Source organism: Pelophylax lessonae (assembly GCF_965119305.1).
Source record: "Pelophylax lessonae genome assembly, chromosome: 1".
Lineage (NCBI taxonomy): Eukaryota > Metazoa > Chordata > Amphibia > Anura > Ranidae > Pelophylax > Pelophylax lessonae.
Window position 1 is genome coordinate 342,293,854 of NC_138768.1, and position 14,291 is coordinate 342,308,144.

At 43.6% G+C, this 14,291-nt stretch overlaps 1 protein-coding gene across 1 annotated transcript in view; it reads right to left on the reverse strand.

The window, feature by feature from the left end:
* Window positions 1–1,122: 1,122 nt before the first annotated feature.
* LRRC2 (leucine rich repeat containing 2) overlaps window positions 1,123–14,291 on the reverse strand; it is a 410,134-nt gene continuing 396,965 nt past the window's right edge. The window contains exon 9 of the mRNA XM_082245752.1: window positions 1,123–1,375. Within this exon, the coding sequence (XP_082101878.1) occupies window positions 1,326–1,375 (50 nt within the window). The 3' untranslated portion in view covers window positions 1,123–1,325. The remainder of the gene's footprint in view (window positions 1,376–14,291) is intronic.

The window sequence follows — 14,291 nt, forward strand, 5'->3', positions numbered from 1 at the left end:
ATACATTATTATTATAAGAATATGAAAATCTTTTCTTTAAGTAATAGTTAACCATTAAGGGCTATACTTACGCTAGCAAAACCTTGACATATTCTTAATAGTTGTCTCATATAATTTTTATTGTCTATGTATATATAGAGAAATTGTACTCTAACAGCAATAAGTCAGATACTAGGAAATAGTGCATGAATGTGATCTTATGTCAGCCTTTCTTAAACAGGGTACTTCCAAACAATGCTAGAGGTTCCTTGAGCATTGAGCAATTTCTACCTCTCAATTAGGTAATCACTGACACTAATGATTGTTTTACTTATCTCTAAGAAGGGGGAAGGTTCTTCCAACTGCCCGCAAATGTAAGAAGCAGTCTTCCCACTGACCACAGAGTAATGCCTCGTACACACGATCAGATAATCAGACGAATTAGTCTCCATTCACATTGGTACAACTTGTCAGGCGACTTGGTCAGCCTGACAAGTCACGCACCGTCACGTCCCATAGTGTAGTACAGGACCCGTTCTAATAGGAGGGACACAAGTCGCTCTGACTTAGAAAAAGGGTCCTGTACTACTTCGGGGCGACCTGGAGCGACTTACATAGACATTAATTTTATGAAGTCCGTGCAAGTCGCGCCGAAGTCGCGCTGCACGCGACTTCACAGGTCGCCCCCTAAGTCGGAGCAACGTAGTGTGAACCGAGCCTTATTGTTTGCATTTTGTTGCATTATACTAGTATCGAATTCAACAATGCGTACTAAACATATGATTTTTTTCGTACGATTCTGGAAAAGCTTCCTGGTTGCTTAGCTATGTATCGGATAGTGCAAAACAAAAACAATGGCAGCTAGGCTTTTTCAGGGTTATTTTAGTGTTTCTGATCATGTGTGGTCTTTGTCTATCGATTTTTTAGCGGACACATACTGTACTGATTAAACGATTGTCGTTCGCTAGGCCATCGTACGACAAAAGTTTTTGTGTTTATTCTTTCGGATTTTGTTGGACGAAATGTCATGATGGGCTGTCAAAAGCTGTGTACTAATGATCAGAATATTGTGCGGTCAATTTGAAAGCGCTTCTTTTTTTTTTCCGTACGATTATCTGATCGCGTGTACGAGGCATTAGTGTTAGCAGGGGTTCCCTGAGACCAGAAAGTTATTTCAAGGTTCCCTATGTGTTTAAAAATTTGAGAAAGGCTACTATATGTCATTACTCTATAGTTTAAACATTTTATTAAATTAGATGTTTCCAAAGCAAATCTTCCTAAAGTAGAAGTCTGTATGTTTGGTGATCAGAAGGTAAATCATTTTGATATTTGTCATTTCTTCACTTCTATATCTGCACGTTCAGTGACACCTTCTTTGTATAAGTAGGGGTGGCATCTAAAAGAGATATTAGAAACATTATTATACCATTTAATATTTAAGGTAATTTAATATTAAAACAGTACAACCCCCACCCACTCATTCAATTGGCTTTTGCAGCAAAATACTAAATAGAACACGTCTTACAAAAATATTCCCTGCCTGGGGTGGCACAATGTTTAGTAAATTTGACACTATACTGTATAGCTGTAAATAGCTTTGTGCACCATTTTATTTGCATTCAAAAACACAATCAGCACATGTTTACTTTAGAAGCTAAATCCTCTTTCCAGTTGAATAGTTTTTTTTTTAAATTTCAAAAAAGTGAACAGGCTACAAGAACAAAGTGGTAAGTAGTCGATAACCAAGTTGAACATTAAGGGAGGGATACAGGAATTGGGCAGGTTTACACAGTACAATTGTGAATTACAAGCAGTGCCATCTAGTGTTCATAAGTGAGTAGACATGCAAGTGGTCAACAGATTTATGACAACATTCTCATATTGTATTCTAATGCCATCTAGCGGTCAGTCACGGAATTACGGGAGTGGGCTATGCAGGTCTAGCTGAGTAGAAGGTCTGTCACCTAAGAAAGTGCATGGAATACCACGCTGTCCATTGCAGCCACTTGTCCTTTTCTTTCTGGTATGAATCTTATGTTTGGGTCATGATTAGTTCGTATGTATGGTGAGTCTATGTGGTTATGATGTCTGTGAGAGAGGGAGGTTGTTCACATTTCCATTTCCTAGTTATAGAAATTCTGGTAGCCAGGAGCAGATGGAGTGCAACTTTTCTAGAACACACCGGGATGTGGTCAACGGACAGGTTTAAGAGTGCTAGCTTAGGTGACGGTGGAACATGTAGGGCTAAATCCTCTTTCATACCACCACCACTACCTGCGTTAAGGAATGGATGTCAGAGCCTGGACACAGTCAACGGTGTCAAGGCTGGAAAATTCAACCCTATGCGCAGGTAACTACTCTGTGTGCGGCTACATGCGAACCCTGGTGGCCGTTGCTGGCCTGTCATTAGTTTTATTGGGCTGAGCAACCACTGCTGTTTGCATGCCCCAATCATTCCAGTTGCAGTTCACTGATTCTTGCCACTGAAATCTGGTGGCTGCATGTAAACAGCCATTAAAGAGGCCTTAAAGACTAACGAAACCTAAAATAAAAATATATTGTAGCTTACCAATCATTGGATGTAGTAGCTATGTTAGTTTTCTTTATTCAACCTTTAAATACTTTCTTTCCATTTTGTTGATCAGTCATTAACACACCTCCTTTCTTAGGGTGACTGCATTCACTCTTCCACTGTATCTATGGAGGAGCAACGTAGCCACCTTTGGACGGCAGCATTGTCAATTTGTGAAGAGGGTAATGTTGCATGGCCTAGTAGATTTAGATGGACTTTACATAGGTGACTAACAAATTACAGTCAAATTCCGGCTAATACTTGTTAATCAGTTACATCAGGGGTGGGCCACTGCAACCCTCCAGCTGTTGTGTAAATACCCCATCATGCCTCTGGGAGTCATGGTTGTAACTGTCCGTTTTGCAATGCCTCATTGGACATATAGTTCCACAACAGCTGCAGGGCCAAAGTTGCCCATCCCCAAGTTACAACAATAGTTTTTTCTTCTCAGGATAAAGATTTTACATACAGTAAATTATTAAAAGCTGACAGTGTTAAGCACCCCTGTCTCTGGTAAGTGACTTGTCTCAACCCTCTAACTGCCACTTTTGCTGGACAGCATGATCTGTTCAAGAAAGGTAAAAAACAAATTACTTGGCCGGATCACCAGAAAATAAACTATGTTACAGGAGGGACAAAGACTGCAGGTGTTATTGCTAATGACAGACTAATGACAGACTGTATCTTGTCTTTTTTTTTTTTTTTTTGCCCACAGTTACACTTATAGAATACAGCTGAAACAAAACTGAATTTTAGTTTTTGGTAGATGCTGGAGAGTTAAACCCTATTACAGGTTCATACAGTTCCTTGTGGAAGTAGGGTTCCATTCTCCCTGCTGTATTTTTAAGTCAGAACTAATCCCATCCGTTTAACTGTTTCCCAAAACAGGTAAATAACTATCAAAGTTCCTTGTGCTCTAAACTGAACTTTCAAACCATCAAATGACAGGTGTCATAGCTGTCACATGTGTAGCACCATGGCAATTGAAGATCAAACAGAGGCTAAAAAATAAGGCTGGGTTCACATATTTGTGGCTGCGGTTTGCAGTCCAGTGTCCTGTGCGTTTCTGTTCAGGTGCGATTCAAGTGCAAATATTTCCCTGAATTTGCACCTGATCCAGACACAAAAAATGCACAGGACCCTTTTCAAAACCGCACCACAGCTGCCCCAGATGTGTAAACCGGCTCCATTGAAAGCACACTCACATGTTAAGCAAATTGGATGTGGTTAAAAATGCATCCAATTTGCATATATGTGAACCCAGCCTGACCAAAATCTTGCCAGTTCTGCAGGGCCAACCAAATTTCTATTATCCGGTGCATATCAAGTTCCCATCAGTGTGTGGAAGTCCCCGCTTCACAGAATTCAACCGTTTGATTGAACGGACATGTTGAAATATTTTTCTCAATCAGTGGCTGCAGCCACTGAGCTGCAGGCACTGCTCAACACATTTTGACCGCTGCTGTCAGAATACAATAGCCAGCTTAAGATGGCAGCTTCCTTGGCTGTAAAGGATAGGAGGGTTTAGTTCCGCTCTAAGTGTGTTTTATAACAAAGCAATAGAAGGTGCTGGAAAACACAGTTGGGAACCAACAGGGACAGTAATTATGGCAAGAAAATTCTGCACGTGGAGTATCCAACATAGCCAAAATATATGGGAATCCAAGGGCTGACTTTGTCCACATCTAACCAAAATATTGATTCTGAGTAAAATGACCCTTTCATTTTTTACTACCAGGTTTACCTTTTTAGTTAGTGGAAACTGCAATGTCTGTTTCTCAAGTTACTGCAGCAAAGTGAAATTTTGTTTCTGTGGGTAACTGTACTTGTACAAAGTCACTGCCATTAGCACAAATAAAACTTCTGTGTACAAGCATTTGATGCTAGTAAAAAATAACAGTTAGCTGAGAATTAAGCACTCACCGATTTTGTTATTGTCCATTGTTTATTTTGTACTTGTTTTTTTCAGGTCTAATTAATTTAGTATGGACAGTATACATTTGCAAATTAAATGTAAATGGCTCTCAACATGTTTGTCTTGTGGTCAAAGCCTAGTACACATGTGCTGAATGTCGGGTGGCATTGATTGGCCATTTCTATTGAACATTGGGTCTGTGTGTACTGCAGCTGGTCTGACAGAAGGCGGCTTGAATGGGCATGTCAGAAAAAGGTCTGCTGATCGGCTCCTGATCAGCGCTCTCAGCGCACTAACCAGAGTGTTTTGGTGTGGGGGGGGGGGGGGGTTACGGGGAGACCTGAGCTGTCTGACCTGAGCCCATTGAACAAAAAAACCTAGTAGTGTTACTACGCTTTAAGCTTCACTCCAGCCTTACTTTAAAGTGGTTGTAAACCGCAGTCATGAAATCTGAACTAAGAACATTCAGTATCTCACAAAAGTGAGTACACCCCTCACATTTTTGTAAATATTTTATCATATCTTTTCATGTGACAACAGGAATTACACTTTGCTACAATGTAAAGTAGTGAGTGTAAACCTTGTATAACAGTGTGAATTTGCTGTCCCCTCAGAAAAAACTCAACACAGCCATTAATGTCTAAACCGCTGGCAACAAAAGTGAGTACCCTAAGTGAAAATTTCCAAACTGGATCCAATTAGCTATTTTCCCTCCCCGGTGTCATGTGACTTGTTAGTGTTACAAGGTTTCAGGTGTGAATGGGGAGCAGGTATGTTAAATTTGGTGTTATCGCTCTCACTCTATCATACTGGTTACTGGAAGTTCAACATGGCACCTCATGGCAAAGAACTCTCAGAGGATCTGAACAAAAGAATTGTTGCTGTACATAAAGATGACCTAGGCTATAAGAAAATCGCCAAGATCCTGAAACTGAGCTGCAGCACGGTGGCCAAGACCATACAGCGGTTTAACAGGACATGTTCCATTTAGAACAGGCCTCACCATGGTCGACCAAAGAAGTTTAGTGCACATGCCCAGCGTCATATCCAGAGGTTGTCTTTGGGAAATAGACATATGAGTGCAGCCAGCATTGCTGCAGAGGTTGAAGGGGTGGGGGATCAGCCTGTCAGTTCTCAGACCATACGCCTCACACTGCATCAAATTGGTCTGCATGGCTGTTGTCCCAGAAGGAAGCCTCTTCTAAAGATGATGCACAAGAAAGCCTGCAAAACAATTTGCTGAAGGCAAGCAGACTAAGGACATTACTGGAACCATGTCCTGTGGTCTGATGAGACCAAGATAAATTTATTTGGCTCAGATGGTGTCAAGCATGTGTGGTGGCAACGAGGTGAGGAGTACAAAGATACATGTGTCTTGCCTACAGACAAGCATGGTGTGGGAGTGCCATGGTCTGGGGCAGCATGAGTGCTGCCGGCACTGGGGAGCTACAGTTCATTGAGGGAACCATGAATGCCAACATGTACTGTGACATACTGAAGCAGAGCAAGATCCCCTCCCTTCAGAGACTGGGCTGCAGGGCAGTATTCCAAAATGATAAGGATCCCAACACACACCTCCAAGAGACCACTGCCTTGCTAAAGAAGCTGAGGGTAAAGGTGATGGACTGGCCAAGCATGTCTCCAGACCTAAACCCTATTGAGCATCTGTGGGGCATCCTCAAATGGAAGGCGAAGGAGCACAAGGTCTCTAACATCCACCAGCTCCATGATGTCGTCATGGAGGAGTGGAAGAGAACTCCAGTGGTAACCTGTGAAGCTCTGGTGAACTAATTGCCTAAGAGGGTTAAGGCAGTGCTGGAAAATAATGGTGGCCACACAAAATATTGACACTTTGGGATCAATGTGGACATTTCCACTTAGGGGTGTACTCCCTTTTGTTGCCAGCTGTTTAGACATTAATGGCTGTGTGGTGAGTTATTTTGAGGGGACAGCAAATTTACACTGTTATACAAGCTGTACACTCACTACTTTACATTGTAGCAAAGTGTAATTTCTTCAGTGTTTACTGATCCCTCTCCAAAGCTCTATATGTAATTTCTCTCTGGTGCATCCTTTCTCTGTTACCAGCATGAATCACTTCTGAGAAGTATTCCTAACACATGGGATAAAATTTGGGTTGGGGAAGGAGCTTAGCACACAGCTTGTCTATTCAGAACACAGTTCTGCTGTGTGTGAAGGGGGGTGTGTCCCTTTCCTCTAATCAGCTCTCACACATTGTCTCAGACCTCTAACTGCAGCTCTCTATCCCCTCCTCTGTGATACTGAAAAATGCAGAAGGATTTTATCTAAAATCAGCACTTTTGAAGGGATGTACAAAAGGGAATACTGCAGATAAACAAGTAAAACGTATGCAAGAGGATTTGTTTAATCTCTGTGTATCTGAAGATATTCACTTCACTGGGTAAATGAGAGGGTTTACAACCACTTTACGTATTTCAGAGTTGTACAGGTGTCAAGGTCTTACCTTGCCCTCCTGTTGGCAGCCATCTTGGACATGTACAGACTGCTGCCTCTTATAAACTCTGATTGCATCATCAATTGTCTACTGCTTGGGTGTCGCGCAGTGATGATGCTGCACACCTGACTATATCAATCACCTGATGGGTTGCAGTCCTTGCCCTTGTGTTTGTGCTCCAAGGTGCATCACTGCTAGCAGTCTTCTGTTCTCCGTGTTCCTCCGTGTCTGACCAGGCTTGGCTGACGACTCTCCTGGCTCTCGACCCTGCATCGGCAGACTACCCACTTCTGGACTCGACCCTCGGCTTGGATGACTACCTGCTTCTGGACTTGACCCCGGCTTGGATGACTACCCGCTTCTGGACTCGACCCCGGCTTGGATGACTACCCGCTTCTGGACTCAACCCTGGCTTGGATGACTACCCACTTTTGGACTTAACCCCGGCTTGTTCCTGATCTCCCTCCTCACTCTTGCTGTGCATTTATTGCTGTTTGCTCCAATAAACTGCATTATTTTACCTGCATCTCTATGTGGTCTGGTTTCCTTGCACCATTACGCAAGGGCCATTAATCCTGATGATGCAGGTACTCCCACGCTCCCCATGCTGGTTAACAGGCTCGATCAACAAGATCACCTTTTGGGTCAGTTCGCTCAGGCATTGCAGACATTGCTTGCACGCAAAGCAGACCTTGCTCCTGGTGCTGCTAGGCTGGTGGTTCCTCCTGCTGCTGTTCCTGTTGTAGCTTCTGCTCCTGCAGTTGCAGCTGAAGCCACTGTTACCAGAGGGATGACTGGTTCAGCCCCCCTTCCGCAGTGCTATGGGGGTGAGTCGAGTCAGTGTCATGGCTTTCTAAACCAAGTGGGCATTTATTATCAGATGGTTCCTCAGTCGTTTCCATCTGGTAGGTCCAAGGTGGGTTTCCTAATTTCGTTGCTCTCGGACAAGGCTTTGGCCTGGGCGAATCCCTTATGGGAGAATGATAATCATGTGATACTCGATTTGCCCGAGTTTTATTGCCTGGTTCCGTAGGGTATTCAATGTGCCTGCTTGCTCTGCCTCTGCTGCAAAGTTGCTTCTGTCCATTCAACAGGGTATACGAACCGTCGTCAAGTATGCCATTGAATTTTGTACCCTGGCAGCAGAGGTGGGCTGGAATAATGAGGCTCTGGTGGCTATCTTCTCTCATGGTCTCTCCGATACATTGAAGGATGAGATTGCGGCTAAGGATCTCCCTGATGAGCTTGAGGCTCTCATTTCCTTCCTGAATTTGATCGATACCAGGCTCAGGGAGAGACCATCATTTAGAGAGTGCCTGCAGAGGCCCTTCTACCAGATTGGCTCCTAGGTTTTCTTTCCCACTCATTCCTCCCTCACCTCCCACGCCTCCTGTGGATGGTGCATCTGCCTGTGAACCCATGCAGCTGGGGTTTACTCGCCTTTCCAAACCTGAGCAGGCCCTTAGGAGGAGGGGGAGGCCGGTGCCTGTAATGCGGTCTTGGTGGGTATTTCCTGAAATCTTGTCCGACCCCTCCGGGAAACGCTCACACCTAAGGTCCTGTCCAGGGATGGGGGGGGGGGGGCAGAACTGAGGTAGAATTTCCTCATTTCTGGTTTTCTGTAAAGATAAACCGCAAATCACAGTTGTCCTCTCGTGGGCAGCAGGTTCGGTGATTACTCAGGCGTTGGTAGAATTCGGTGCTGGCAGTTATTTTATTGTCAGTATGTTTGCTGCTGCAAATTCCATACCCTTGCAGCCTTGTGTTTCTCCACTGGTTATCGAGGCAATTGTTGGCAGACCCCTGCAACCGGCACAGGTTACCCACGAGACTGTTCCGGTTAATATGGCGATAGGGGCTGTTCACTGGAAGTCGACCTGTTTCCAGGTTATTTAGTTCCCGCACTACTCCATTGTTTTGGGGTACCCTTGGCTTTAGAAACACAATCCGACCTTTGATTGGCAGTCAGTCGAGATCCTCTCTTGGTCTCCACAGTGTGGCGCTGTTTGTATCCGTGGGCCTGTTAAGGTACTTTGTACCTCATCGGATTCAATGTTGCCTGCTGAACATCGGGAGTATCAAGATGTATTTGACAAGGTGGCGCTGGTACTCTTCCTCCTCATAGTCCGTATAATTGTGCTATAGACTTAAAACCTGGAGCCATTCCCCCTCGTGGCAGGGTTTATCCTCTTTTGGTTGCGGAGAATAAGGCCATGGAGGAGTATGCTGTGGATGCACTTGCCCAGGGGCACATTCACATGTCCTTTTCTCACGCGGGTGGCGGTTCTTTCTTCGTAAAGAAAAAAGGGGGGGGGGGTTAGTTGAGACCTTGCATTGATTATATGGGGCCTCAATCGCATCATGGTCAAGAATGCATACCCGATTCCGTTGATTACTGAGTTGTTTGCCACCTCAAGCGAGCAACGGTCTTTACCAAGCTTGACCTAAGGGCCATGTGTAACCTCCGAAGGATCAAGGAGGGTGACGAGTGGAAGACCATGTTTAATACCAGAACTGATCATTACAAATCTCTGGTGATGCCCTTTGGCTTGTGCAATGCACCTGCTGTCTTCCATGAGTTCATCAATGATGTCTTTCATGATATGTTGCAGCAATGTGTGATAGTCTATTTGGATGACATCTTGATTTGCTCGGATTCCACTGAATCACACTACCTGGATGTCAGATGGGTGCTCCCCTAGCTCTCAACCTTGCATCGGCAGACGACCCGGCATCGTCAGACTACCCGCTTCTGAACTCGACCTCGGCTTGGATGACTACCCTGCTTCTGGACTCGACTCTGGCTTGGATGACTACCCACTTCTGGACTTGACCCTGGCTTGTTCCTGATCTCGCTCCTCACACTTGCTGTGTGTTTATTGCTGTTTGCTCCAATAAACTGTTTTATTTTACCTGCATCTCCATGTGATCTGGTTTCCTGGCACACTGACAACAGGTTCCTCTCCTGTGCTGAAAATGCTTAGTCTGATTTCACTGCACACGGTAATGTACTCACAGTGTGCATTAGAAGCAAGTCAAGTAGAGCCCACCTCATTTTCCTAACTAGGGGATGTCCAGCATCATTTAGCCTTTTCCTTTTCAGCCTGACTGTCCCGTGCCCGCCCCTTTCATTATTATTATAAAGGATTTATTTATTGTCAACAGTTTGCATAGCACTTTACAATATAAATGGAGACAGTACAGTTACAATAGAATTTAAGACGAGAGGGTTAGGATGACCTGGCTCATGAGAGTTTACAACCTATAAAAGAAGGGGGCAGGTGGTACAAAACGTAATAAATATATGGTGATGAGTTGATGAAAAATTTCAGTTAGGCAGAGGTGGGATACATTTTCCTGAAGAGATGCATATTCAGGGATTACCTAAAGGTGGACAGAATAATAGATAACCAGACAGATTAGGGTACTAGAGGATTGGAGAGACACTGGAGAAGTTCTAGAGGTAAGCATAGGAGGAGGAGACAAGTGAGCTAGAGAACACAAGGTCTTGGAAGGTGCAGAGAGGAAAGTTTGTAGCTTAATATATCACTTTAAAATGCACGAAATATTATTCTATCTAATTACTTGTACTACAGTTTGAATACTCTGATTTCATATACTGTGAAGGCGATTGTGCTCTTCTTCCGATGCCTTCGCTCATGTTTTGCAGTTACTTTTCTCTGAAAATCAATAACAATTTGACAAAAAACAAATGCAATAAATAACCTGACCCTAACTCTCAACCTCTTTAACCTTATGCTAATGCAAAAAGAATACACTAGCTCTGTTATTGAAAAAACAAGATGCAGTTGTCTTGAGTAAATAAATACCAAACAAGCCTCAAAATAGTGCATGTCCATGAAAAAAAGTGAAAAACTACAGTGCCCAAAATAAGCATAGGCAAAATTTTAAAAGCTTTTTAACCACTTAAGCCCCGGAAGATTTTACCCCCTTCCGGACCAGGGCCTATTTTGCGATTCGGCACTGCGTGACTTTAATGGACAATTGCACGGTCGTGCCTAAACAAATTTGACGTCCTTTTTCCCCCACAAACAGAGCTTTCTTTTGGTGGTATTTGATCACCTGTGCGATTTTTTGATTATGCGCTATAAACAAAAAAAGAGCGTAAATTTTGCAAAAATAACAAAATTTTTCACATTTTTTTATATGAAATTCCCCCCAAAAAAATGTAAGTCCAATTTGGTTTCTGCTACATATGTTTTGTAAAAAAATCGCAAAAAGCGCATTTTGATTGGTTTGCGCAAAAGTTATTGCGTTTACTAACTAAGGGAAAGATTTTTATTGTTTTTTTTTTAACGCGTAATGGCGGCGATCTACGTTTTTTTTTTTGCGGGACTGTGACATTGTGGCAGACAGATCATACCCTTGACTGACATTTTTGACACTTTTGGGGTTACCAGTGACATTACTGCAGTAATCAGTGCTATACATATGCACTGTTACTGTAAAATGACACTGGCAGTGAAGGGGTTAACTCTTTTGAGAGGGAGGGGTTAAGTGTGTCCCTAGGGGTGTGCTTCTAACTGTGATTGGCTGTGGCTTCAGGTGTAAGAACAGTGATCAACGGTCCTACATAGCAGAACCGTATGATCACTATTCTTACACAGGGGAGAATAACAGGCGGCTTGTTTATATTAGCCGCCTGCCTTTCTCCCGGTGTAAGGGACGATCGCGACTGCCCGGCGGACATCGGGTCCGCCAGGCACACGCGCGAGGGGGGTCCGTGACCGAGCGGGAGCGCGCATCCGGCGACGCGCGCTTGCTCGCTCCCCAGAGCCTCACAGGCTAGTGACGTACCGATACGTCACTTTGCCTGTGAGGGGCTGACCGCCGCATGTACTTGCGGTGGTCGGCAAGTGGTTAAGGTTATCAATTTAAAGTTGCTCATGAATTATGGCCCTAATATTATAGCCATCATTCTAATGTTCATGTGACCTCACGTGTGCTGCAATTGCTGTTTACATACAGGTGACTGGGGTGCTTTCCATTGTTTTTAAAATATTTTTCTTTATTTTATTATAACTTTAGATACTTTTTCATTTCATTTTATTGCAATCACAAGGGGCTATCCTCAATGTTATAGCATAAGCAGCTGACAGGTTCTTTCTATTGAGACATCAATTGTCTTATAGGGCTCATGCACACTGCATCTCAAAGAAGCTGCTCCTACAGGCTTTTGAGCTTTTTTGAGCTCTAATTTTTTTCTGCCTGGAAACTCCCCTCTATGTTAGCCAATGTGCCAATGCACACTATGGCTTTTTCAGGAGTTTACAGGCATATGCTCTTAAAGGCAGAATAAAAAAAAAAAACACCAAACCTGCATTTTTGAGAGGAGCTTTTCCAGTGCCCTGAAACATGAAAAAGCGCAAAAAAGATTAATAAAAGCTCAAATGCCTGTAAAAAGAGGGTTTTTTTTTTTGAGCCGCAGTGTGCGTGAGCCCTTACACTTGAATAGCTGCTTCCCCAGCCACAGTAACCAGAGAATGAATGAACTAAAACTGGTAGTTGTGAAATGCTTGTTGCTTCTCAGTTCATTCATCTCAGAGAAAATTGGGCAACAGATGAGCTCTGAGCTCCTCCTGCTCATGACCTTGGGAAAGTTTACCATAGCTAGGGCTGGAGGAACAGAAGAGCCTGGGAACCACTGTAGGTGGTGACAGATGTAGAGCCACCCAGATAACTTTTATTGAAATGAGCTTGTTTTAACCACTTGAAGTCTAGGCTGTTTAGAAACAGACTTATGGTCAAGTGGTGAAAGTAGAACTGTGGCAAGGCTTTGGGCATTCAAATACTTACATAGTCTTAACCAAAATAAATTTGTTTTAAAATTCACCCTCATTGAACTCATTGAGTTACAGCCACTGCTGAGCAATTCATCCTGAAAGTTCTGAATGAAAGCAATTATCTCAACAATTTTCTCTCTCATGCTTTCTGGGAGCCTGCCTTGTGGTTACATTAAAGATTCTAAAGCAGTAGTATAAAAAACTTTTCCCCTGCATGGCAATGTTATAATGTGATAGTAAGCATCGTATACTAGCTCATTATTTGAAACTCACCTAAAAACAAAGCCCTCCAGTGGCGCACAGTCACCGCTGAAAGGGCTTCCGTCTTCACCTAGTCTTCCTTCTGAGTTTGCGGGCTCCAGTCCTTTGAATGGCCAAGCCATAATGATGACATCACTCATAATTTGTTGACTACACACTGATTTTGATGTGACAAGTATTAGTTTACACATAGATTCTTTTCACTGGGTCTAATAATATTGCACTGAATATATAGTGTGTTTATATATGAAAATTGGATGCATTTTGATCTGCATCCGATTTGCATGACATGTGAACAAAACTGGCTTTTTATGAAGCAAGTTCATATAAATACAGTGCAGTGGCAGTGCAAATTCACTGCAAATTTAAAAATAGTCCTGGGCATTTTCTGAGCACTGGAGTGCGATTTACATGCAAATTTCAGGCTCATTGCCTTCTATGGATATTCATCTGAATCACACATCCCATCCGTTTTGAACACTAATCCAATCAGAAAAAAAACAGCGTGGACCCCCGCCTCCCTGTGACATCACTGACCCAGCATGCACAGGTCGATTATATCACAAGGGGGTGACGGCACTCCTTAGATATTTAAGAACTAACAGATGGTGTAGCTGGCAGACAGTGGGAGCCTTCGGTGGGACCTTCGGTGTGAGCAGACCTTTTTTTTTTCTTTTTTTTGACTCAGCCGTGGCAGAGTCGTGATTGACGATGGATCTACACGGGGGGGGGGGCATTGTTTTTAATAAAGGACATGTCAAAAACTGTCTGTGTCTTTTTATTTCTTTTTGACACTTTTCCCCATACTCATTAACATAGGGGAGCTAAGATCTGGGGGTCCCCTTGTTAAAGGGAGCTTCCAGATTCCGATAAGCCCCTTGCATGCAGATCCCCACAACCAGTGGCCAGAGCCCTTCCTGCCCCTAAACCCCCCATGTTGAGGGCATGGCCTGGTATGGTTAAGGAGGTGGGCTGCTAACTCATCCCCCCACTTTCCTGGCCTGCCAGGCTGCATGCTTGGATAAGGGTATGGTATGGATTTTTTTGGGGGGGGGGGAACCCTGCACCATTTTTTTTAACTTTGGCGTGGGGGTTTCCCTCAAAATCCATATCCGACCCAAAAGAGCCAGGTAGGGATTACAGGGGACCCCCGGTTGCTTTTTTCTTTTATAACTATATGGAATGCGCTTTGTGTCTCCTGCTCCATATGTGCCATCAACTCCCCTGTCTTCTCTATCAACTTTCTTTTCTCTGGGATGCCTTTGGATCTAATCCTTTGTTCCA